This window comes from Macaca nemestrina, chromosome 14 (assembly GCF_043159975.1).
Source record: "Macaca nemestrina isolate mMacNem1 chromosome 14, mMacNem.hap1, whole genome shotgun sequence".
NCBI classification, from domain to species: Eukaryota; Metazoa; Chordata; class Mammalia; order Primates; family Cercopithecidae; genus Macaca; species Macaca nemestrina.
Window position 1 is genome coordinate 66,788,299 of NC_092138.1, and position 21,699 is coordinate 66,809,997.

The 21,699-nt window shown below is 51.2% G+C and overlaps 2 protein-coding genes and 1 pseudogene across 9 annotated transcripts in view; 2 read left to right on the forward strand and 1 right to left on the reverse strand.

Moving 5' to 3' along the window:
• The first annotated feature begins 1,477 nt into the window (after nucleotides 1-1,477).
• LOC105477163 (glyoxylate and hydroxypyruvate reductase) lies at nucleotides 1,478-16,104 on the forward strand. Of its 4 annotated transcripts, none has more exons than XM_071078027.1 (10): nucleotides 1,511-1,631; nucleotides 3,217-3,320; nucleotides 3,595-3,725; nucleotides 4,671-4,743; nucleotides 5,282-5,398; nucleotides 7,186-7,274; nucleotides 8,439-8,543; nucleotides 9,215-9,350; nucleotides 10,688-10,818; nucleotides 15,983-16,104. In XM_071078027.1, exons 2-10 carry the CDS (start codon nucleotides 3,223-3,225, stop codon nucleotides 16,045-16,047), a joined length of 945 nt encoding a protein of 314 aa, XP_070934128.1. In that variant the 5' UTR covers nucleotides 1,511-1,631; nucleotides 3,217-3,222; the 3' UTR covers nucleotides 16,048-16,104. The 4 variants fall into 4 exon arrangements, with proteins under 4 accessions (XP_011731839.2, XP_070934128.1, XP_070934126.1 ...); XM_071078025.1 differs by lacking the exon at nucleotides 15,983-16,104 and adding an exon at nucleotides 15,327-15,636; XM_011733537.3 differs by lacking the exons at nucleotides 3,217-3,320; nucleotides 15,983-16,104 and adding an exon at nucleotides 15,327-15,636 and having other exon boundaries at nucleotides 1,478-1,631.
• Nucleotides 11,358-21,699, reverse strand: part of LOC105477160 (zinc finger and BTB domain containing 5) — a 50,236-nt gene continuing 39,894 nt past the window's right edge. For 3 of the 5 annotated variants that reach the window (XM_011733536.3, XM_071078020.1, XM_071078021.1), the window contains one exon: nucleotides 11,358-21,086. In XM_011733536.3, the coding sequence (XP_011731838.1) occupies nucleotides 19,049-21,082 (2,034 nt within the window). In that variant the 5' untranslated portion in view covers nucleotides 21,083-21,086 and the 3' untranslated portion in view covers nucleotides 11,358-19,048. The remainder of the gene's footprint in view (nucleotides 21,087-21,699) is intronic. The other 2 variants (XM_071078024.1, XM_071078023.1) reach the window with 2 other exon arrangements.
• LOC139358167 (mitochondrial intermembrane space import and assembly protein 40 pseudogene) lies at nucleotides 12,611-13,396 on the forward strand (annotated as a pseudogene).

The following is a 21,699-nucleotide window of genomic DNA, read 5'->3' on the forward strand; positions in this document are numbered from 1 at the left end:
CTGCCAAACGTTCTTTATTGAAGTTGCTTGATTTATACTCCTACCAGCAACGTATGAAAGCACCTGTTTCCCCAATGTATTATTTTTTACATTGGTATCTTGCTGTAATTTTAATATGCAGTTCTTTTTTGAGTCAAGTTGAGCACTTTTCACTTTTTTTTTTTTTTTTTTTAGACAGAGTCCCGCTCTGTCACCCAGGCTGGAGTGTGCAGTGGTGGGATTCGGTTCAGTGCAACCTCCATCTCCTGGACTCGAGGAATTTTCCTGCCTCAGCCTCCTGAGTAGCTGGAATTACAGGCATGTACCACCACGCCCGCCTAATTTTTGTATTTTCAGTATAGACAGAGTTTCACCATGTTGGCCAGGCTGGTCTCAAACTCCTGACCTCAAGTGATCTGCCTGCCTCGGCCTCCTAAAGTGTTGGCATTACAGGCATGAGCCATCGTGCCTGGCTATACATTTAAAAGCCATTTCCTTTTCTGTAAACTGTCCATTGGTATCCTTTGCATATTCAGATAAGCTGGGCATCTTTGTCTTAGGAACTATTTGTGCAATAAGGAAATTAACCCCTTGTCTATAAAATGAGTTGCAAATATATGGTATTTTTCCCGGTTTGTTGTCTTATGATTTTGTTGTTATTACTTTTTTTTTTAGATAAACATAAGCCTGTAGCACCTGGTATTTCCAGGCAGTCTCCCATACAAGCCCTAACCAGGCTTAGTTTCCAAGATTAGATGCATTCAGGATGGTACGGTTAATTTTTTAATGGAGAATTAGTTGTATTCTTACGGCTTCTGTGTTTCGCACACATAGTGTATCAGTTATTTATTGCTGCATAAAGAATTACTCCAAAATTGAAGGGCTGAGAGCAACAGCAGTCAGTGCATTATCATCTTTTATGGTTCCGGGGTTGACTGGGCTCTGGGCTCAGCCAGTGATTATCCTAAAGGCTCTTTTGTGTGGTTGTAGCTGTAGTCAGATAGGAGTTGGCCTGGAGTCATCGGAAGGCTTCCTCACTCATACCTCTGGTCATTGAGCTGGCTGTCAGCTGGGCCCCCGGCTGTGCTGTCGGCCTGAACACCTACACATGACCTCTCTGTGTGTCCTGGACTTCCTCACAGCCTGGAACCTGGGTTTCCACCCTGGGCCAACCCAAGACACAGAAAAAGTAGGGGCTTTCAGTCTCTTAAGGCCTGAGCCTGTGGAAACAGGATACTGAGCGTGTACAGAAACTAGGGGTCCCATGAGGCCTTGGAGAAGATACTGCTCCCTCTCCCCCGGGGCCCTGACTCCCCAGTGGCACGAGGCGCACACCCCCCGCTCCCCCCCACACAAGGACACTGTGTAGGGTCACTGTGGCTGTCACTCCCCGAGCACGCGCAGTCACAGCCCAGCCGCAACCGCGCACTCCCGCAGGCGAAGCCACACCCCCCTGCGCACGTCGCGCGGCGTTTCTCCCGCCCACTCCAGCCTGGCCCCGCCCCGGCCCAGGTCCATTCCGGGGTCAGATTCCGTCCTGCCAGGTCTGAGTCGGCGGCTGCACGGCGGATGAGACCGGTGCTACTCATGAAGGTGTTCGTCACCCGCAGGATACCCCCCGAGGGCAGGGCCGCGCTCGCCCGGGCGGCAGAGTAAGAGCCCCGGGCCCCGTGGGGGAGGGGCGGGGCGGTCCCGGGGACCGGAGAGCCGGGCGGGGCGTTTGGGCCTTGTGGCTGGCTGGGGCGGGCTTGGAGTTTTGGGGAGGCTCGGAGAAAGTTCTCTGGGGCCCAGTTCTCTCCAGGACTCTTAAGACGACGCTGGGACCTGCAGTTCCGGCTTTGGAGAGGGGGAGATTGCCCCTGAGGCAAGGTCCAGGCTAATTCTCCACGCTCCCGCAGGGCACGTGGGGTCAGGGATGTGGCGGTCACTGACCTGGCCCCTCGGACGTTTGGCAGGGGCCTTTGATGACTCTTTTTCTTTATATTTACTTATCTTTATTTATTTATTTTTTTGAGACAGAGTCACTCTGCTGCACAGGCTGGAGTGCAATGGCTTGATCGCTCGTGGCTCACTGCAGCCTCGACTTCTTGGGCCCAATTAGTTCTCCCACCTGAGCCTCCCGTGCAGCTGGGACTACAGGTGCAAACAATCACCACCGGCTAATTTTCTGATTTTTTTGTAGAGATGGGGGTCTCACTCTGTTGCTCCGGATGGTCTCAAATTCCTGGGCTCAAGCGATCCTCCTGCCTCAGCTTCCCAAAGTTTGGAATTACAGGTGTGAGTCACCATGACCGGCCTGAGGACCCTTTTAATTAATTAATTTATTTTTAAGACAGGGTCTCACTCTCATCCAGGCTAGAGTGCAGTGGCGCAATTATACCTCACTGCAGCCTCAACCTCCTGGACTCAAGCGATACTTCCACCTCAGCCTTCCAAGTAGCTGGGACTACTACAGGCATGCACCACCATGCCTGGCTAAGCAGAGACGAGGGTCTCACTGTGTTGCCCAGGCTGGTTTTCAACTCCTGTACGAAGGGATCCTCCCACCTCAGCCTCCCAAAGTTCTGGGATTACAGGCATGAATCACTGCACCTGGCCCACCCTTGCTAAATGGAACCCTTTTTGTGGGCCAACCTTACCAGGTGCTTCATATACATAAACTTTTAATCCTGGCAGCACTGTTAAAAACTAATTAAAAACTGGAGGCTGGTATTAGGGTTAAGTTCCTTCCCAAAGCCACGCAGCTCCCAGGTGGAGGAACTCCTGGGAGTTCTGCATCTGACTGCTGTCTGATCACTGCATTTGATCAGATTTGTGTTTCCAATGTTAGATAGGAAGAGGATGCAACCCCGCCTCAGCAGCCAGTTCTAGGGGCAGATGAGATTTTCACATTTTGTTCACTGCAACAAAACCTTTGCCAAGGACCCACTTTGTAGAGCAGAAGGCGGAAGGCAGCAGCCGCGCTTGTGGTAACAGTAGCTCACACTGTATCCTGCTCATGGGGAGGTGGATGAAGTGGTCCGTGGCCCGAGCTCGGTCAGGAGGTGCGAGTAGCTATCCTGTGTCCTGCCGCATAGAGGCTCCACACGTGCTGGCTGTACTGAATTCCATGGTGCACCACTGGGACAAATATCCGGTTCCCGTGAGCTGCCGTGGAAGCGTTGGGTGGCCTTGACCTTATCTGTCCTGGCCCAGTCCAACTATGAGAGTTTTCTATTTCATGGACTCCACGGACAGGAAGAGATGCAACAGGCCATTGAATCCAGGCCCCCACCTGAGGCACACCCTGCCCCTCACGGGCCTTCCCTGCAGTTGGCTGCCCGCTTGGCCGCCCAGCCCTTGTGAGTGTGGGAAAGCTCTTCTCTGTGCTGACCTGAGAGCTGTCCCCATGCCTTCCCCTTGCAGCTTAGGCTCTGCTCGGGGGCCCTTTAGCCCTTCACCTGTCACCTGTTCTCTCGGGACAGTTCTGAGGCCACCCCTGCCTGACCCTGCCTCCCCTCAGCCAGCCCCGGGCAGCCTGAGGCCAGGGCCATCAGAGGCCAGGGTTCCCAGCTGGGAGGGGTGGGGACAGGTGTGCGGCTCCTGCTTCTCCTGAGGGTCTCCCTTTCCCCGCAGCTGTGAGGTGGAGCAGTGGGACTCGGATGAGCCCATCCCCGTCAAGGAGCTGGAGCGAGGTGTGGCGGGGGCCCACGGCCTGCTCTGCCTCCTCTCCGACCGTGTGGACAAGAGGATCCTGGATGCCGCAGGTGCGCGCTGGGTGGGCAGGGGACTCGAGGGTGGCTTGGCCCTGTGGGCCCCTCAGCCTGCGCCGCTGGCTCCTGGGCTGCTCTGCAGTGCTGTCTGGGTTCTGAGGGCGGTTCCTGCGATACCAGGCCTAAGCGGGCAGATAGCTTGCTCTGGCACAGGCCCTGCCCCTCCCTCCTGCTGTGAACCCCTTGGCGGGGGGGCCCTGGGAAGGCAAAGACCGTGGTGTGGAGACTGTGGGTGTGGGGAAGAGCATCCAAGGCCCTGGGTTCTCCAGCCCTGCCACAACCTTGCTCTGTGACCTCCGGCAAGACCCTGGCCATTCTGGGCCTGTGCGTCGTGTGAGGGAGGACCCAGCTCAGCGCCGAGCTCCAGCGGGATGTCCTCCCGCAGCCGCAGCCATGGCTCTCAGCCCGCGGAAGGATCAGCCTCCCCCTGCGAGGCTGTTGTGACAGTTTTGAGAAAAGGTTCAGACTCGGGCTGCCAGATGGGAAGGGACCCTTGTGAGTCAGTGCTGAGTCACCCCGTGCCCTGGCCTTGGCCTGGAAGCTTTCTGGTGTCCTGCTTGCAGGAGGGGGTAGAGAGGGTCGCGTCCCAGCCACCACCTTGGCATTCTCAGAGGTGTCCATGGGGGAGGCCCCAGCATGGCTGAAGGAGACCCGAGGCCTCACTGGGTGGACAGCCAGTGGGGAAGAGCGGGGCCTTGGTGGCAGAGGCCCTGAGGTGAACCCAGCTCTGCCTGTGACTGAGCCAGGCCACTTCACCTCCCTGAGATGCAGTGTCTGAGGCTGTCAAAGGGGATTATTCAGAGTTTTAAGTGAAGAACAGAGATGTCAGCCTCTTATTCTAAGAAAACAATAATAAGCGGTGTCCCCATGATAGTCCCCAGTGCTGTGGCTTTGAGTTCCTCGAGGAAAGATACTAACAAAGCACTTTGTGCACAACAGGGGCCAATCTCAAAGTCATCAGCACCCTGTCCGTGGGCGTGGACCACTTGGCTTTGGATGAAATCAAGAAGCGGTAACTGTAGCTTGGGATCTGGAGGGGGCCTAGCGAGAGGGGTGGGTATGAGAGAAAGAAAGAGGAGCTGTTGATTTGTTTTTACTTCATATCCCTCGGCCATTCAGGGAGAATGTGAGGTGGCTGATGATAGAATCTGTCCACATGTGCACAGGTCAGTTACAATAAACCCCAGCGGTCAGAAACAGTGGGTAACTTCTGTGTAGGTGGCACCCTTTCACATTCATTATCTTTTTTGATCCCCACAACAATACCTTGAAGTAGCGAAGGCAGGTATTCTTTCTCTTTCAGATGAGGAAATTCAGAAAGTTACTTGTTCAGTCCTTGAACCCTAATCTTCCATCTTCATATCCTTCCAAAGTGGGAGACAATCTAAATAGGAATGAGGACTGACCGTTTTTGAGTGCTCATTTATAGTTCTGAGCTTCCTGGCAGGTAGATCAAAGAGGGAACAAAGTAACTCCATGGAAATATCCCAGCAGTAGACATCAGTAAAGGTGGTTGAGGCTGATGTTACCACCACATGTTTGATTCGTAGTGGGATCCGAGTTGGCTACACCCCAGATGTCCTGACAGATGCCACCGCGGAACTTGCAGTCTCCCTGCTACTTACCACCTGCCGCCGGTTGCCGGAGGCCATCGAGGAAGTGAAGAAGTAAGTGAACGCAGGCCAGGTGTGGTGGCTTACGCCTGTAATTCTAGCACTTTGGGAGGCTGAGGTGGGCGGATCATGAGGTTAGGAATTCGAGACCAGTCTGGCCAACACAGTGAAACCCCGTCTCTAGTAAAAATACAAAAAAAAATTAGCCAGGTGTGGTGGCGGGCCCCTGTAATCCCAGCTACTTGGGAGGCTGAGGCAGGAGAATCATGTGAACCCAGGAGACAGAGGTTGCAGTGAGCTGAGATCACGCCATTGCACTCCAGCCTGGGTGACGGTGTGAGACTCCGTCTCAAAAAAAAAAAAAAAAAGTGAACGCCTGGCAGAAACATTGGCTCTGCTCAGTCCCTGACCCCAGGTGTGCCCCATTGAGTGAGGACTCAGCTAAAATAATTAAAGCACGAGGCAGAGCTGCAATAAAGGCAGGAAGGGAAGTGGTGAGAGAAGAGGATGAGGGAGGACAAACAAGTTCTGCTGGTGGGTGAGGGCTAGCCGGGAGAGTGTGGATCAGGGAGGGCTTCACAGAATAAGTAGCAGGTGGGCGTCTGCTTGAGTCCTGAAGGCTGCAGGTCCACGGTCCCTTAGATGCCAAAAATCTAAAAACGTTGGACAGCTGAAAGTTCTTTCATACTAACAGGAGACTATTTAAGGCTTTTATTTCTCCCACTTAATGTGACTTTCCTAAGTTTTGCTGCAGACATAACACCGTTTAAAACAGGGTGCTGCCCAGACACTGCAGAGGGTGATGTGTGGAATCTACCACCTGCGCCATGCTGCCATTTTAAAGGCCAATTTTAAAATCTAGCCTGAAGGTTTCAGATCAGGGATTTCGGCCTGTATATCAAGAGTTAGAGTGGGCCGGGTACGGTGGCTCACACCTGTAATCCCAGCACTTTGGGAGGCCGAAGCGGGCAGATTGCTTGAGCCTCAAGAGTTAGAGAACAGCCTGGGCAACATGGCAAAACCCTGTCTCTACGAAAAATACAAAAATTAGGCAGGTGTGGTGTTACACGCTGTAGTCCCAACTACTCACTCGGGAGGCTGAGGAGGGAGGGTTGCTTGAACCCGGGAGGCAGAGGCTGCAGTGAACTGGGATCATATCACTGTACTCCAACCTGGGTGAGTGACAGAGCAAGACCCTTTCTCAAAAAAAAAAAAAGCTGGGGGAAGCATACCATGTGCAGATGGAGGGACTGGCCTGAGTCACGGTGGGAGGTGTGCAAACGCAGGCTGTCACAGTGTGTGACCAGCAGCGTGGGCCCCAGCACGGGGCGTGGAGCAGAGTAGACAGTGCTGAGTCCTGCTCTCTGTCCTGTCTGGGGAGTCAGCATGTCTACGGGAGGTGGCTCAGGGCAGGCTCCGTCTCTTGCCCAGGGCAGCAGCGTGGGCCCTGTGGCTGTACTCTTTGTTGCTGCCCTAAAGTGCCAAGAGAACTTGTTTTGGAATCGTAAATCCTGAGTTTGCAGCCTGTTGCTCTCAGCTCTCTCCGGTTGTGTGACCTCAGGTAGGTCACCCTGTCTGGTTTGTTTTCCCATCTGCAAAACAGGATGAGAGCCAGTAAGGCCCCTTCCCGCCCTCAAGTTCTGTGTCCCTAGTGGCTTTAAAGGAGGAGTCGTTGCTGCTGCTTGTCTGCAGCGCTGAGGGGCGGTGCCTCATCCCACTCTCAGTCCCTGACCTGGAGGATGGGTTTGTACCTTGGACCACAGTCAGAGGTGCTGGGTTCTCAGCGGCCCCTCATCTTGGCCCAAGGCTGGGCTTCTCACCTGCCACTCTCTCTCCCCTAGTGGTGGCTGGACCTCGTGGAAGCCCCTCTGGCTGTGTGGCTATGGACTCACGCAGAGCACTGTCGGCATCGTCGGGCTGGGGCGCATAGGTGAGGCCCCCACCTGCCCACTTGCCCGCCCCGGCTCTCACAGCTGTGGTTTGCATCCCTGGCACCACGTGTCTGAAGGCTGAGAAGACCCACATGCTGTCAGGGCACTTTGCCTGCAGTAGAGGTATCTCTAGTGAGGGTTACAGTTTTGTAAAACACAGGCAAATACATAAATAAACCAAAGCAGGAGTTCCTTAAGAACTCACTAGGTGATAAAAGCAAGTTGCCTGAGGGTCAGGGGGCTTCATGATTCCAGCTCCGTAAAGAACAGATGAAGACTACAAATGCTGTGTTGGGGCCCTTAGGAGTGGTTACTGTGAGAGAGCCCATTCCCCCGACACCTACTCCAGCTTTGGTTCTGGAAGGTTTGTGACTCACGAAGCCCTAACTCGGGCCAGAGGGCTCGGTGGGCAGAGTTGATCTGCAGTTCTGCAGATGAGGCAGAGCCACTTTTCTTCCAGTGGCCGTTATTTGGAGAAGCCTGGCAGAAGCGCTTGGGCCTAGCCAAGCAGCTAGCTATCGGGATTCTCTGTCATCCTGCCTGGTACAGGGGTGCGGGTGAGGGTGGAGAGTGTGGAGAAACTGTCTAACCAGCAAACAGCCCTGCCTCTCACTAGAGAGTTGCTTGGAGGAACCCAATAGCTTTGGGGCACGTTCTGAGCCTGAAAATCCAACTGCACAAATCTGCCTCAGCAGCAGCGTACATGAGAAGTGTCGGTCTGGGGTGAGCTGGCAGTTTGGCAGTGCCACCAAAAGTCAAATGGAGTCTGAGACGGCATTCACAGAAGCAGAGGGTCCAGGATGAAGGAGGGGACTGCTTGACCAGGCGTCTCCTTTGTGAAAACTCTCTCCAGTTCTCAGAGGTTAGGAAAAACCTGAGTGGCTTTCCAGATGGCTTGGACCATGTGAGGACAGCATCAGCCAGTGACAGCCTCAGGGGAGCTGAGGTGCTGTCTCCAGATCCCTGGAGCAGTGCGGGCTGGCCGGGGGCTGGTTACGGCGGGGCAGCCAGCCCCCCACCCACTTTGGGGGAGACAGGAGCAGGCAGCTCTGGGGCTGTGCTGATGAAAGGGTCTGCCCTGAGGGCCGCTGTCCCGGAGCTGCTGGGTGGCGCCCGTGCCCTCTGCAGGACTGGGAACGAGACGCGGACTCTCCTTGCTCTAGGCCAGGCCATTGCTCGGCGTCTGAAACCATTTGGTGTCCAGAGATTTCTATACACAGGGCGCCAGCCCAGGCCTGAGGAAGCAGCGGAATTCCAGGCAGAGTTTGGTAAGTGAAGCTTGATTTCCACAGGAGCCTATCTGTGCCCAGTTGAGAGGCAGTATTTTCTCTCAATGGTGGCATTTTCAGGCAGAGGGCAGGAGCTCCAGTCATGTCCAGGGGCTGCTGTGTCTGGTAGATGTTTAATCTCCCTGCCCCTGGACACAGGCCCACTCAAGGGGCACAGGGACTTACCCAGGTCCTCTCCGTGCCAGCAGAGCAGTCCAGGGCTCCCGTCTTTCAGTGTCCTGTGTTGCCATCCCCGTTGTGGGCGGAGCAGCGGGGATGGTGATGGGTGTGAGGAAGGGCTGGGCACTTGCACTCGCTTTTCCTTCATCAACTGGCAAGCACTGCCCTAGCCTCTGTGCGCTTTAGTCCAGGCGGATCCAGCCCCTGGCGGGTCCACAGCCTGGTGAGCAGAAGGCAGGCTGGATCTCAAGCATTCCCCACGCCCCTGGACACTTTGGGCCCTGAAGGTGATTAAAGCCAGAGTGGTCCAGGTCCCACTGTGTGTGATTTGACTTTGTACACTCATGAGAGTTGTCCAGGTAGAGACTCGGCCTTCAGGAAGCATCTTGGGAGTCTCTGTTATGGGAGTCGGGAGCAAGGGGCTGGTTTCCCACCATCTGGTTGTCCCTAGCCTGGGACTCAGTGCCTGATGGAGTCCTGCCCTCCCTCAGTGTCTACCCCTGAGCTGGCTGCCCAGTCTGATTTCATCGTTGTGGCCTGCTCCTTAACGCCTGCAACCAAGGGACTCTGCAACAAGGACTTCTTCCAGAAGATGAAGGAAACAGCTGTGTTTGTCAACATCAGCAGGTATCCTAGGGCCACCTTACCCAGCAAGCCTGGAGAGGAGCCGTCCCCACTGCTGCCATCTGGAGATTTTCTTCCCCGTGATAAGACCCCAGGCTGAGCTTGCTGGTTTCCATAAACCAACCAACCCACTCAGAAATTCATGGGAATACACGAGAGCTCCACACAGGGAAGAAGAGCCGTCGGAGTGGGCCTAGCCTGCCTGCTTCTCAGCAGTGGCCCCTGCCTGGCAGGGCCTGGCACACAGCAGGGTGGCTTCAGGGAGTGTTCCCAGGGAGCCTTGGCAGGCCCATTGTCCTCAACCACAAAGGGCTGGACTTCAGGATCTGAAGGGCCCTCTGGAGGCCGCCTCCCACACTGCTGAGCCTGGCTTTGGCTGGCTGTGGTTCAGTGATATTTTGAATCTTACCCCCCTGGGCAGACAGACCCTAAAACTCACGTGGTTGTAGTTCCTCACACTGTCCCGAGGGCTGCCGTCAGGCCATTGAGCATGTATGGGGGTCAGACCTTCCTTCTCTGCCACTCCAAGGCCTTCCTAGCTGGTCCCCCTTGAGCCTGTTTACGTAAGTTTAGGGGAAGGGGGATTGGGTGAGGTCACCCTGAGGACTTATCCACCCCAAAGGTACCTGTAATTACCAATGTTTAGCCACAAAACAGGTAACCTGGGAATGGAAGAGTGAAACATGCAGGACCACAGGACTCGCACTGCTGGCTGGCACCAGTCATAGCTGCCGTGTACCGGGTGCCTGCGTGTACCCAGGACAGCCCAGGACCCTGTATTACTTAGTGCACAATATACAGTCTCTAGAAGATCAGTTCTTGACTTCAGTGGCCGCTGCCTTTGATGGATGTGGTTAGGGGTGTGCTCATTCCTCTGCTCTGGTTTAGGCAGGTGCCTGATAGCACACTGTGGTGCTTCTCAGTGGGGGTCTGGGGGCCAACCGGATCAGAAACACTTGGATGGGGCCTAACAGATGCCCTTCTGGGCCCTGTTCATGCAGTAGAGCATGTAAGAAAGCTTTAATCCTCCCAACATGCCTGGGAGTTAGGTGGTATTCTCCTTATGTCACAGAGCAGATAATTTGAGACACAGATAATTCGAGGCACGGAGAATTTGAGAAACTTGCCCAAGGTCACACAGCTAGGAGGAGGCAGGGCTGGAGTTCTCTGAGTATATAAGACTGATAGACATACTGTAAGTATACCTAAGACTTAGTGCTTTAAAAGTCAGTGCCAAGTGTCAGGTGAGTGGAAAAATTCATTCTGTAGGTGGTTCTGCCTCAAAGGTGGCCTGGGTGGAGGGATCTTCATGGTACCCACGTCACCACTGTCATTCCCAGGGGCGACGTTGTAAACCAGGACGACCTGTACCAGGCCTTGGCCAGTGGTCAGATCGCAGCTGCTGGACTGGATGTGACGACCCCAGAACCACTGCCTACAAACCACCCTCTCCTGACCCTGAAGAACTGTGGTAAGAACTGCATTTTCTGAGGCAAACTCCCTGCTGCCCTGCAGGACCAGTGTTTTCGAGGGGGTCCTGAGGGGCCGGGTGTGGAGCTAGTGTGAGCAAGTGCTGAACCCAAAGGGACACACCAGGGACTTTAAATGTTTACACTGTTAGTGACATGGGTGTATGACAGGAGCAGTCCTCTTGAGCATGTTCTGCTGGGTCTCTGTCCCTAAAGGAACAGAGTGTAGGTGTGAGAGGATTTGTTTTAGGGAAAAAAAAAAAAAAAAAAGAGTGGGCCGGGTGTGGTGGCTCACACCTGTAATCCCAGCACTTTGGGAGGCTGAAGTGGGCGGATCATGAGGTCAGGAGTTCGAGACCAGCCTGGCCAATATAGTGAAACCCCATCTCTACTAAAAATACAAAAATTAGCCGGGTATGGTAGTGTGTGCCTGTAGTCCCAGCTGTTTGGGAGGCTGAAGCAGAAGAATCACTTGAACCTGGGAGGTGGAGGTTGCAGTGAGCCGAGATTGTGCCACTGCACTCCAGCCTGGGCAACAGAGTGAGACTCCATTTCAAAAACAACAACAAAGTGGGCTGACTACATGTCTACATGTGTTATACCACAGTGACTCGTGTAAAACCTGTTACTCTAAATTGCTATTACCAGTTTAGGTGTGAAAAATTAAAAGTGTAATGACAATGCCAATATTTATAACTCGGCCAGTTTTTCAAGCTGTTGTTTCACAACAAAGCCCCCTTCTCTCTTCTGCTTTGTGGGGCTGGGGCCAGGCCTCTGCACACCCCATTTCTGCTGTGCCAGCTGCACTGGAGGCCCTCTCGGTGTGGGTGTGGGAGGGCCTGCTTCCTCCTGCCCTCCCTTCCTGTCTTTGGGGGAGTGGCAGCAGCACTTCTTAACCTCACAGTACCAGTTTGCTCCCCATAGTGGCTGGGGAATCCAGTTTGCAGTTTTTCCAACACTTGGTGAACCAGCTGCACTGAGCCCCGCTCAGAGATAAAAGCAACAGCCAGTCAGTGCCCCTGCCACAGAAGTCTGAGTTGCAGCACCAGAAGTGCCTCCGGCAGTTGCTACCTCTGTGCTACCATAGTGCAATGGTTCTCATACTTTTTTTTTGGTTTTTTTTTTGAGACAGAGTCTCGCTCTGTCGCCCAGGCTGGAGTGCAGTGGTGCAATCTGAACTCACTGCAACCCCCGCCTCCTGGGTTCAAGCAATTCTCCTACCTCAGCTTCCCAAGTAGCTGGGATTACAGGCGTGCACCACCAGGCCCAGCCAATTTTTGTATTAGAGATGGGGTTTGTCCGTGTTGGCCAGGCTGGTCTCAAACTCCTGACGTCAGCTGATTCACCTGCCTTGGCCTCCCGAAGTGCTGGGATTACAGGCATGAGCGCCCGGCAGCTCCCGGCCAATTCTCATACTTTTATGTTCGTCAGAATCACCTGGCGGAGTGACTGATCACACACAGGTTGCTAGCCCCATCCCGAGGGTTTCTATTTCAGCAGGTCTGGGGTGGGGTCTGAGAGAGGGTGCTCACTGCTCCCAGATGCCACTCAGGCTGCTGGTCCTGGGACCACACTTTGTGGTTTGGATTTTTGTCACCTGCTCAGTTAGCGAGTTAACAACTTTATGCGTAATGATTCTTTTATATTAAGATCTGCTCAGGTAGCTGGTGGAGTTTATGCCTCCAGACTAACAGAGTGATCAGGGCCTTAGGTTGTCTGGGCCAGTCTCTGTCTTTAATTTGCATTCTGGAATGGACACCTAAACAAAAGGTCTTTAGCTGCTTTCCCCAGTGAATGCTCCCATTATCGCAGCCCTTGGAAACGCTCCCGTCCCTCCCCCCACCCCAGCCTGCAAGGAGCACTGGGTGTGATGTCAGGGCTGTCGCCCACAGCCAGGAAAACTGCCTTCCCACCCCTACCCCAGGTCCTGGAATTCAGCTCAGGGCCCCTGGCCTGCTTCAAAAGACAGTTCTTGGTCTGAGGAGAGGGCGGTCAGGGCATGAAGCTGCAGTCGCCGCTGCTGTTTCTGCAAAATCTAAGCACTGGGCTGCAGCCATGTCCTACTGCCGGCAGGAAGGGAAGGATCCAATCATATTTGTGATGAAAAAAGACCTTGCAGCTCCAAGCAACGCAGCTGATGACCCCAGTGATCCCTATGAGGGGAGCACGGATTGAGGCTGCTAAATGGAGACATTAACTGGAACTGCCTGTGCCTTGGGGGAACAGCCAGCGGCCCCTGTGGGAAACAATTCAAACTGGACTTTTCCTGCTCCCACTATAGTATGGAGAATGTCAAGGGGTCAGGCTGTGTAGACCAGTTGTGGGGCCATGCAGGAATGCATGCAGAAATACCCAGATCTTTGTCCCCAAGAAGGTGAGGAAGAGGTAGAGGAAAAGCCCGCAGAACATGTAGAAGCAGCAGCTCCCACTGAGGCCACTGCACCAAAGAGGAGGGGTCAAGTTAATGAAGGCCATAGGACTCAGTCCTTCCACCCCTTCAGAGTGACACGGACCTTTCGCAAAATGCCATTTAGTCACCCCAACAAAGTGTTTTTTCCTCTGTTGTCCTGTAAACTGTAACGTACAAAATAATGTATTTTGATGATCAGGGGGCTTGGCCTCTTGACATATACACTGAACAAAATGGGGGTTGTTTATATGTGTCCTGTGTAAACCTGTCGGCAAATGTAGCCACCACTTTTGAATTCTCCTAGATGGCCCTTAATTTTGCCACTTTGAAATAATGTGCTACTCAATCTCAGCAACCAAAAACCATTATCTGGGAATGTTTCTTATGAGTGAGCAGATTTATTCTGATTCATTGTATGTCTAAAATGTTGGGATGGGGCTGGTTAGGGTGGCTCATGCCTGTAATCCCAGCACTTTAGGAGGCCAAGGCAGGAGGATCACTTGAGACCAAGAGTTCGAATCTAGCCTGGGCAACATAGTGAGACCCCATCCCTATAAAAAATTAAAAATTAGCCATGTGTGGTGGTATGTACCTCTAGTTCTAGCTGCTCAGGAGGCTGAGGTGGGAGAATCGCTTGAGCCTAGGAGGTTGAGGCTGTAGTAAGCTGATTGTGCCATGACACTCCAGCCTGGGCAACAAAGCAAGACTCTGTCTCAAAAATTCTTCTCTACTAGAAGAGGCCAAATGGTCAGATGCAAATTTCTCCAAACCCATCCTGACCTTGAGTATGTATATGGGTTACTATACTTCATTCCTGACATATTTTGGTTTCCATGTTGGCATTGAGCTCCCGGTTTTCTATTTGGATGGTGAAAATTTGGACCCTGTCATTCACGGTCCCTTCCTAAGTGTAGGGAAAGGCTGGTTTTTGCTATTCTTTGTTATTCTGAAAGCTCTGGTTTGGGGTCCGTGTTCATGCTGGCTCTCAGTTTGATCAGATGCAATGTTCTTGAGAGGTGGGGATCTAATTACCAGAGAGGAGAGGAAACTGTGAATTAAGTACTCAATTATGGCTGGGCGTGGTGGCTCACACCTGTAATCCCAGCCCTTTGGGAGGCCGAGACAGAATCAGTTGAAGCCAGGAGTTCAAGACTCGCCTGGGCAACAAAGACCCCATTACAATGATGATGAATTTAAAGAAGAAAATGTACTCAATTAAAAGGAAACATGATTTCTACCTGGAAAAAACCCAAAAGCAGTTTTGTGGGGTTTATTTGGTAAAAGATGGCGTATCGCTGTGTGGCCCAGGCTGGCCTCAAACTCTTGGGCTCAAGTGACCCTTGCACCTCAGCCTCTGGAGTAGTTGGGACTACAGGAATATGCCACTGCACCCGGCTGACAGTTCTTTGGAGGCAAGTAACTTCACTTGCTCTGGGGTGGCACAGAGATAACTGTGCTGTTCAGCATTTCATTTTGGAGTTATATTCAGAAACCTTGTGGTCATGTGGCATCATTTTCAGGTGCACATGGTACAGGTGCACAAATTGGCACCCAGGTTCACCTTTTTTTGTTTTGAGACAGAGTATCCCTCTGTCATCCAGGCTAGAGTGCAATGGTACGATCTCAGCTTACTGCAACTTTTGCTTCCAAGGCTCAAACAATCCTCCTGCCTCAGCCTCCCAAGCAGCTGGGTCTATAGGTGTGGGCCACTACACCTGGCTAAATATTTGTATTTTTTGTAGAAATGGGGCTTCGCCATGTTGCCCAGGCTGGTCTTGAACTCCTGAGCTCAAGTGATCTGCCTGCCTTGGCTTCCCAAAGTGCTGGAATTACAGGCATGAGCCACTGCACCTAGCCCTAGAATACAAGTATTTCATCACATTGTGACTGGGTTTTAGTAGCCTGGAGGCCCTTCACTCTATTAGTCTGAACCTCAGCTCTGGGGGAGTGTCATGCTTAGTGACCAAGGGAGAAAAGGCAAGGCATGGAACCATGAGGTAGTCTCTATTCTTCTTACTGGCAAACCCAAGCCATGAAAACAGCCCAGTTGAAGGCTGCTGAACCACCCTTCTTATCTTCCTCTCTCTCTCTTCTTTCCAGTGATCCTGCCCCACATTGGCAGTGCCACCCACAGAACCCGCAACACCATGTCCATGTTGGCAGCTAACAACCTGTTGGCTGGCCTGAGAGGGGAGCCGATGCCCAGTGAACTCATGCTGTAGCCAAACAGTAGAGATGGAGGGCCGGGAGGCAAACCGTACCCAGGCTTGATTTGGATCCACAGGCAGAGCCAAGGGAAAGTCTTATTCTCTGAGGAAAGAGTGATTCTGATAGATGTACTTGTCACATTGGTGGCTGGACACACTTGAGCCAAAAGTGTGTAATTCTATTATTAAATAATTCTCTGAGAGACCGTCTTGGCCTGTAAATGGGGAAGCTAACAAGTGTGTATGGCTGGGCATGGTGATGCACCTCTATAGTCCCAGCAACTCAGCAAGCTGAGTGGGAAGGATCTTGAGGCCAGTTCAAGGCTGCAGTGTGCTATGATCACTCTTTAAATCGCCACTACACTTAGCCTGGGCAATGTAGCAAGGACCTGTTTCTAAAAAAATTTTAAAAATATAAAGAGCATCTGTTTGAAAGTCACAGCATCTAATGATCTGCCTGGCTCTGCTTCCCACCCCAGCCCTCAGCCCTGGGCATTTTCCTTATTGGAACCTGTCCAAACCACCTTACGCCTCATCTTCTCTGCCCAGATTCCTTCACTTGTCCCTCACCAAGGACGGGACAAGCAGAACCCAGTTGTGACCATGGCACTTGAATCTGATACCTAGACCATCAGGAAAATTAAAGAGCCCTTCCAGAAAAGGAGTTAACTGGAAGAAATGAGAACTAGGTAAGGACGTTTAACACTCTTATTTTGGTCAAGAACAATTAGCGGTAGGTGGATTTAATTTTAAAATCAGTTTCAGCACCTACACATGGTTCCCTTTGCCCACCCTGTCCCCCCAGCCCCTCCCTGCCCCCAGGTGGATGGCTTTTTTTTTTAAAATCACCACCTTACCCACTCCTCTCCAAGGTCAGGCCACAGCACTGCCATTGCCAAAGCCCTGCTCTGTGCTCAAGGAATCAGCTTCCAGTACTGGCAGATGGAGTTTCCAACTTGAGAGGCAGGTCCAGGGAGCAGCACAAGATTAGGTAGGCCCTTGGAGAGCAACTGGGTAGACTGAAAGCAAAATCTCATGCATGTGCATAGCTCAAAGACAGAAAAGGAAGGCAGGGGAAGGCAGAAGGGAATGATTTGAGGGGAATGACCAGTTAACTTACTAGGTTTGGTTTAAAACAAAGTACTAGTCAAGGGGTGGCAAAAAGATATTACCCTCTTTTGTTTCAACCTTAATAACCTAAAGAAAAATAACACATATTTAGAGGCATGAATATGACAAATTTTTTATTTCAAAATCTCAAGTTGTAACCAGCATAGCACCACTGACATGGATGCCTTGATAGAACTCTATGATCTGATCACCAGAAAAGATTCTACATGATCACGCCAGACTATAATTAAGGCTAACCAATCAAAATTCAGGTACCCAATACCAGTTATAATCCAGGTAGAAACTACAGATCATAGGAACCCTGGGACTGGCTTTCCAGGGAACCCTGGAATTATTTTTTAAGTGCTACAGCATGTACAAGGACACTGGCCCACAAGCTTGCTTCTCACACGTAGAAACTGACCGACTAAGAGGTAGATGAGAGATTCCAGGTTCCATCTAGCAGTGGAGAGGCAGGGCTCCAGCATGTATCAGAGAGAAGCCCCAAAAGCAAAGTCCACTTATGCTTCAGCAGAGGTGAGCGGGCAGGCTCCTGGCACCACCTCCTCCACAGGGAAGGGAAAGAGGGCTGCACCGCTCTCCCTGTGTCACTGGCTCCTCTCCCTGGGTCCTGGTGGGGCCTCTTGTTTTCTCCAGGCTAACCCACTGTGTCCCAAGGTTAATCTCACAAGACACTGGTCCCTACATCACGTAAAGGGTGGATGGGGGAGCCTCCTAATACTATGTCAACATGACTGCTAACAAGGAGCCACACACACAACTGAATTTCACAGGACCCCATATCCTCCAACGGGCTCTTTCCCACGGCTACTCGAAAGGAATCGCGGGTTTCCCTTTGGGCTTTTCTTCCTGGGAATCAGTCCATGGGAGATGCCAAGCCCTGCTGGAATATGAAATTATCCACAGATGTGTAACTGCATACTCTAACAGGAGAGAAAACACGCTTATTTTTGTTTCCAGCTACACAGACTTAGCTTTCTAAACACAAAAACTGAATAATTTATCTGAATTATGCATGATGGTTTGGTATCTCTAAGAAAGCATATAAAACATAAACTCATGTTCGTGCATAAATTAAACTGACTTCATGAGTCCTAGGGAGATGCATTAACCTGTGCTGTTCCCCTGGACGCACACTTGGCCTCACACAGGTGCCACTAACAGCCCCGATGGCACAGTGCCAGAGGACAGCAAGGTAAGGCTGGGGAAGTGAGGCTGCAGGGCCCAGAGAGGACCTGGGCAGTGACCCGAGTGCCTCCAACAGTCTCAGATGCTACTTGATTACTTCTATGCTATGGGCTGTCAACTCTTAAACAGGCTAGAAAATATTTACCCATGCATTACCATGTTTGGATTTCAAACAATTTTAAACATTTGGTATCAGATTGGGGAAGCAACAAATAATAAAATTAGGGTCTGTACTGTTAAAGTATAGTATGTAACAGTAATAAAACCCGTGTGGGGGCATTTTTGGTTAATTTGTCATCGAAAACAGTAAACCTGGGAGAGCTGCTATATGGGGAGGGAAGAGTGAAGAAATGGAGAACAGGCTTGTCCTGGGATAGGATGTGTCAGCTTAGACTGGCCCTCAGCATCTGGATGGAGCAATGGGTAAAGGTGCCATGGAAGACCCCACAAAACGACTCCACGTCATCAGAACAAAGACAAACACAAGCTCTTTTCTGACTTCCTAACATAGAACTGTAACATCTGTAATACAAGTTGGTTAAAATACTGCTCAAACAGCACATACGGAAACAATACCTTGTCACTCTCTACAAGTACATACTCCATTTACAATTTGGTTTTTAAACCAGAAAAAACTGTTAAAACATCTATCCAACAGTGATGTATTCAAAAGTATATACACCTAATAGTCCAAGAGAATGCTCACTCTGGACCCAGTGTCAGCACCAAAGTGCAGTGTGTGTGACTGCAAATCAGGTAAAAATAAAAAATACAGTACTTTCTGAGGCCTAGGACTAGCTCAGGATACACTTTAAAGCATTTGTGGCAGACAGGCGTGTCCTCAAAGGCCTTCCTTTAAGACAGGCACCAAATCACCACTGGTTACACATAAGTGCATTTTGCATCACTGTACAGGGATATAATATTCCCATCAGAAGGTATAGGAAATTTAAATGCTACAGTTTTACAAAAATTGCTAGAAAATTTTTTTTGCACTTCAACTTTAAAATTTTTAAATGTGCCACTCTCAACATCAATTACAAACTACTTTCTGACTGCATTACTCAACCCTAAGGAAGAACCTGGTTTCAGGAATTGCATCCCTTTCCCAAGACGTGCACTTGATTCAGAAATGCAGCAGCACAACTACTACATGTTAGTTCTCTGGTTATTAGTTGCTAAACTGTTTAAGAGCCACTGGGCAGCTAGAAGCCTCAAACCCAAAGGCATTAACTGCTTACCAAAAGAAATTCAGTCCGACAACTGGCCTCAGCGTTGTCTTGAAAGGACAAACAGCTAGAGCAAAGTGCTGGGAAGATTGCTGCTCTGCCAGCGCAGGCAGGTAGTCTTTGAGTGCTTATACAGGTGGCTGGACTGACTAAACCTCTTGCCACACTTCAGGCAGGCGTAGGGCTTTTCACCTGTATGAACACGGATGTGTTTCTTGCAATCTGTCAAAGTCAGAAAAGTTTTGCAGCAGATTTTGCAGGCATACTTGCGAGCTCCCTCTACAACCAAAACATTGTGCTCTGATAAGGCCTTCTTGCACTTTGACAGAACATCTGCAGATGCTCTGGTCAATTGTGGAGGGCCAGGCTGGGAAGGATGGCCATTTTCAAATGAGGATGTAGCTCCATTCATCATTAGCTGGGAACTGGTAGAGTTTTCTGGGATCTGTGAGCTCCTGACAGAAGTTACAACTGGCATTTTGGGAGCTATGCGGCGATAGTATGGAAAGTTACTGGCTCCTCCCCTTGGGGAACCTATCATTACCCTGGAGAAGGAGGAGTGGAGGCCCAAACCAGACCTGGAAAAGTCCATCCCAAACTGTTCTCCTCCTTGGTAGCCTGAAGTCTGCACACACGGCAGGCCCATCACCTCCTGCATAGGTCTGACAAAGTGGGAGTCTGCAGGTTCACTAAATGGGTTCTCTACATGGGAGCCAGGGGCAGAGGAGGGCCCACCTGCAGGCCCAGCCTCTGGACTCAACAAATAGGGGGCCTCACTCTCCAGCCTGCAGTCACTAGTGGTGTTTGGGATATTATCATCATTGTTCTGATTTGCAGTAAAGTTATTTCCTCTGCTCTTGTTAAGAAAATTTGAAATACTAAAAGTGGACTTATGCTCTAGGTTATTTGTGACCTCCAAAATGTGGATATCACCTACCCTGTCTGTGCTAGACTGGGGATCTGAAAAACTCCGATCACTGCTTTCAGGGCTGAGGTCTATCTTCTCGGCACTGACCACAACTCCTTCCACTTCTACAGACTCGCTGCCTTCTGCTTGTGAGGTCACATCGCTCACTTCATCCTGAGGCTCAGGCGAGCTCAGGGGCTCAGATTTAACCACCACTCTCATGTGCTCCTTCTCACCAAGGCCAACCTCAGGATTTTCACACTGAAAACTACTTTTCTCAGTTGCAGCTTCCTGATCAAAACTAGTCTCAACCTGAGTTGCCCGAGAGGCCATGGACAACTGTGCCATGTTGCCAGCACTGTTATCAGACTGGCTGGGCACCTGGGCATCTTCTTGAGTGCCAAAAGACTGATCAAACATGATCGCACTGTCTTCCTGGTTATCAGTCATTCCATCAGCTTTAGGATTATCCACAATTTTCAGAGAATCTGGTGAAAAGAACTCCTCCCGAGAATGAACCCCCGAAGGCCCATTCTCCGGTGTAACATCTGAAATGGCAGACTCATCCATGGAGGGTCGGAGGCGCTGCCTGGCCCGCTCTTCTGCAGACTGCTTGCGCTTATGAAGGCGTCTCATGGGGAAGGGCGTGCGCTGATCCAGGTTATTGCGCATGGAAGAGCTCATGGGGGCTGGCTGCTCCTCGCCATTCTGGCTAGAATTGAGGGCTGAGCTCACAATACTTAGTCCCAGCTGCTGTAGCATAAAGGAGCGCTGCATGCGGGCACTCTGCTCCTGAACGCGCTCACTGGGGGGAGACATGGGCAGCGTCCTTGTCGTTAAGTAATGTTTACATGCCTTAACAACAGAGTTCAAATGCAGGTGAGAGGCTGCCAATAAGACATCCATAACATTGCTCTCCCCCAGCATGAGGGTGGAGGTATACATCATGTCAATCAGTGCAGCAAAGGCCTCTGCTGTCACCACCTCGCTATCCAGCTGGATCATGTTCATGGTCTGATCTCCTTCTGCCACTGAGAACAGGGCTCGGAAATGCGTGCTGCATGCCGCCAGCACGGAGCGGTGGGCTTTAAAGTGTCTATTCCCTACCACAATGACACAATCACAGAGCTGGCCATGAAGTCTCTGGTAGTTCAGCTGCTGGAAGATTTGTTCAAAGTGACCAGGAAAATCCATGATTCTACAGGAAAACAAAGAAAATGTTAAGACCTAGAAAAGCTTCAAAGTCAGAACACAAAGGGTATGATGAAAAGAGGGGAATGGATGGCCAAGCTTGGACCTTTGAAGCCTGTGATCTCTCTGATAATGGGCACATACACTAAGAGCTTGTCATATAAGGAGCAAATGCCAATTCAGCCATCAGCCCAGGAGGCATGCACACATGTGGGCCCAGCTACTGACAGGCTTCCCTTTACTCTTCATATGAGCCATGTATAACACTAAGGGGCTAAGTTAGTAAAGACCAGTGTGTGAGTGATGGATATCTATCCCACAGAAGTTTGTTAGAGTTTTGCATTCCCTAACGATGAGGAATGAATGCAAAGAAATTCCAAAATCTTAGGAACCTTCAATAAGTGAAAAGGGCAAATTAATATTAGTGTGGAAATTTCCAGTTATAGAGGGTAGCAGATTGCACACATGCATTTGCCCCCTGTTCATTCTTGAAACCCCACTAAAATGACACTAAGCCAGGCGTGGTGGGTCACACCTGTAATCTCAGCACTTTGGGAGGCTGAGACGGGCAGATCACCTGAGGTCAGGAGTTCAAGACGAGCCTGACCAACATAGTGAAA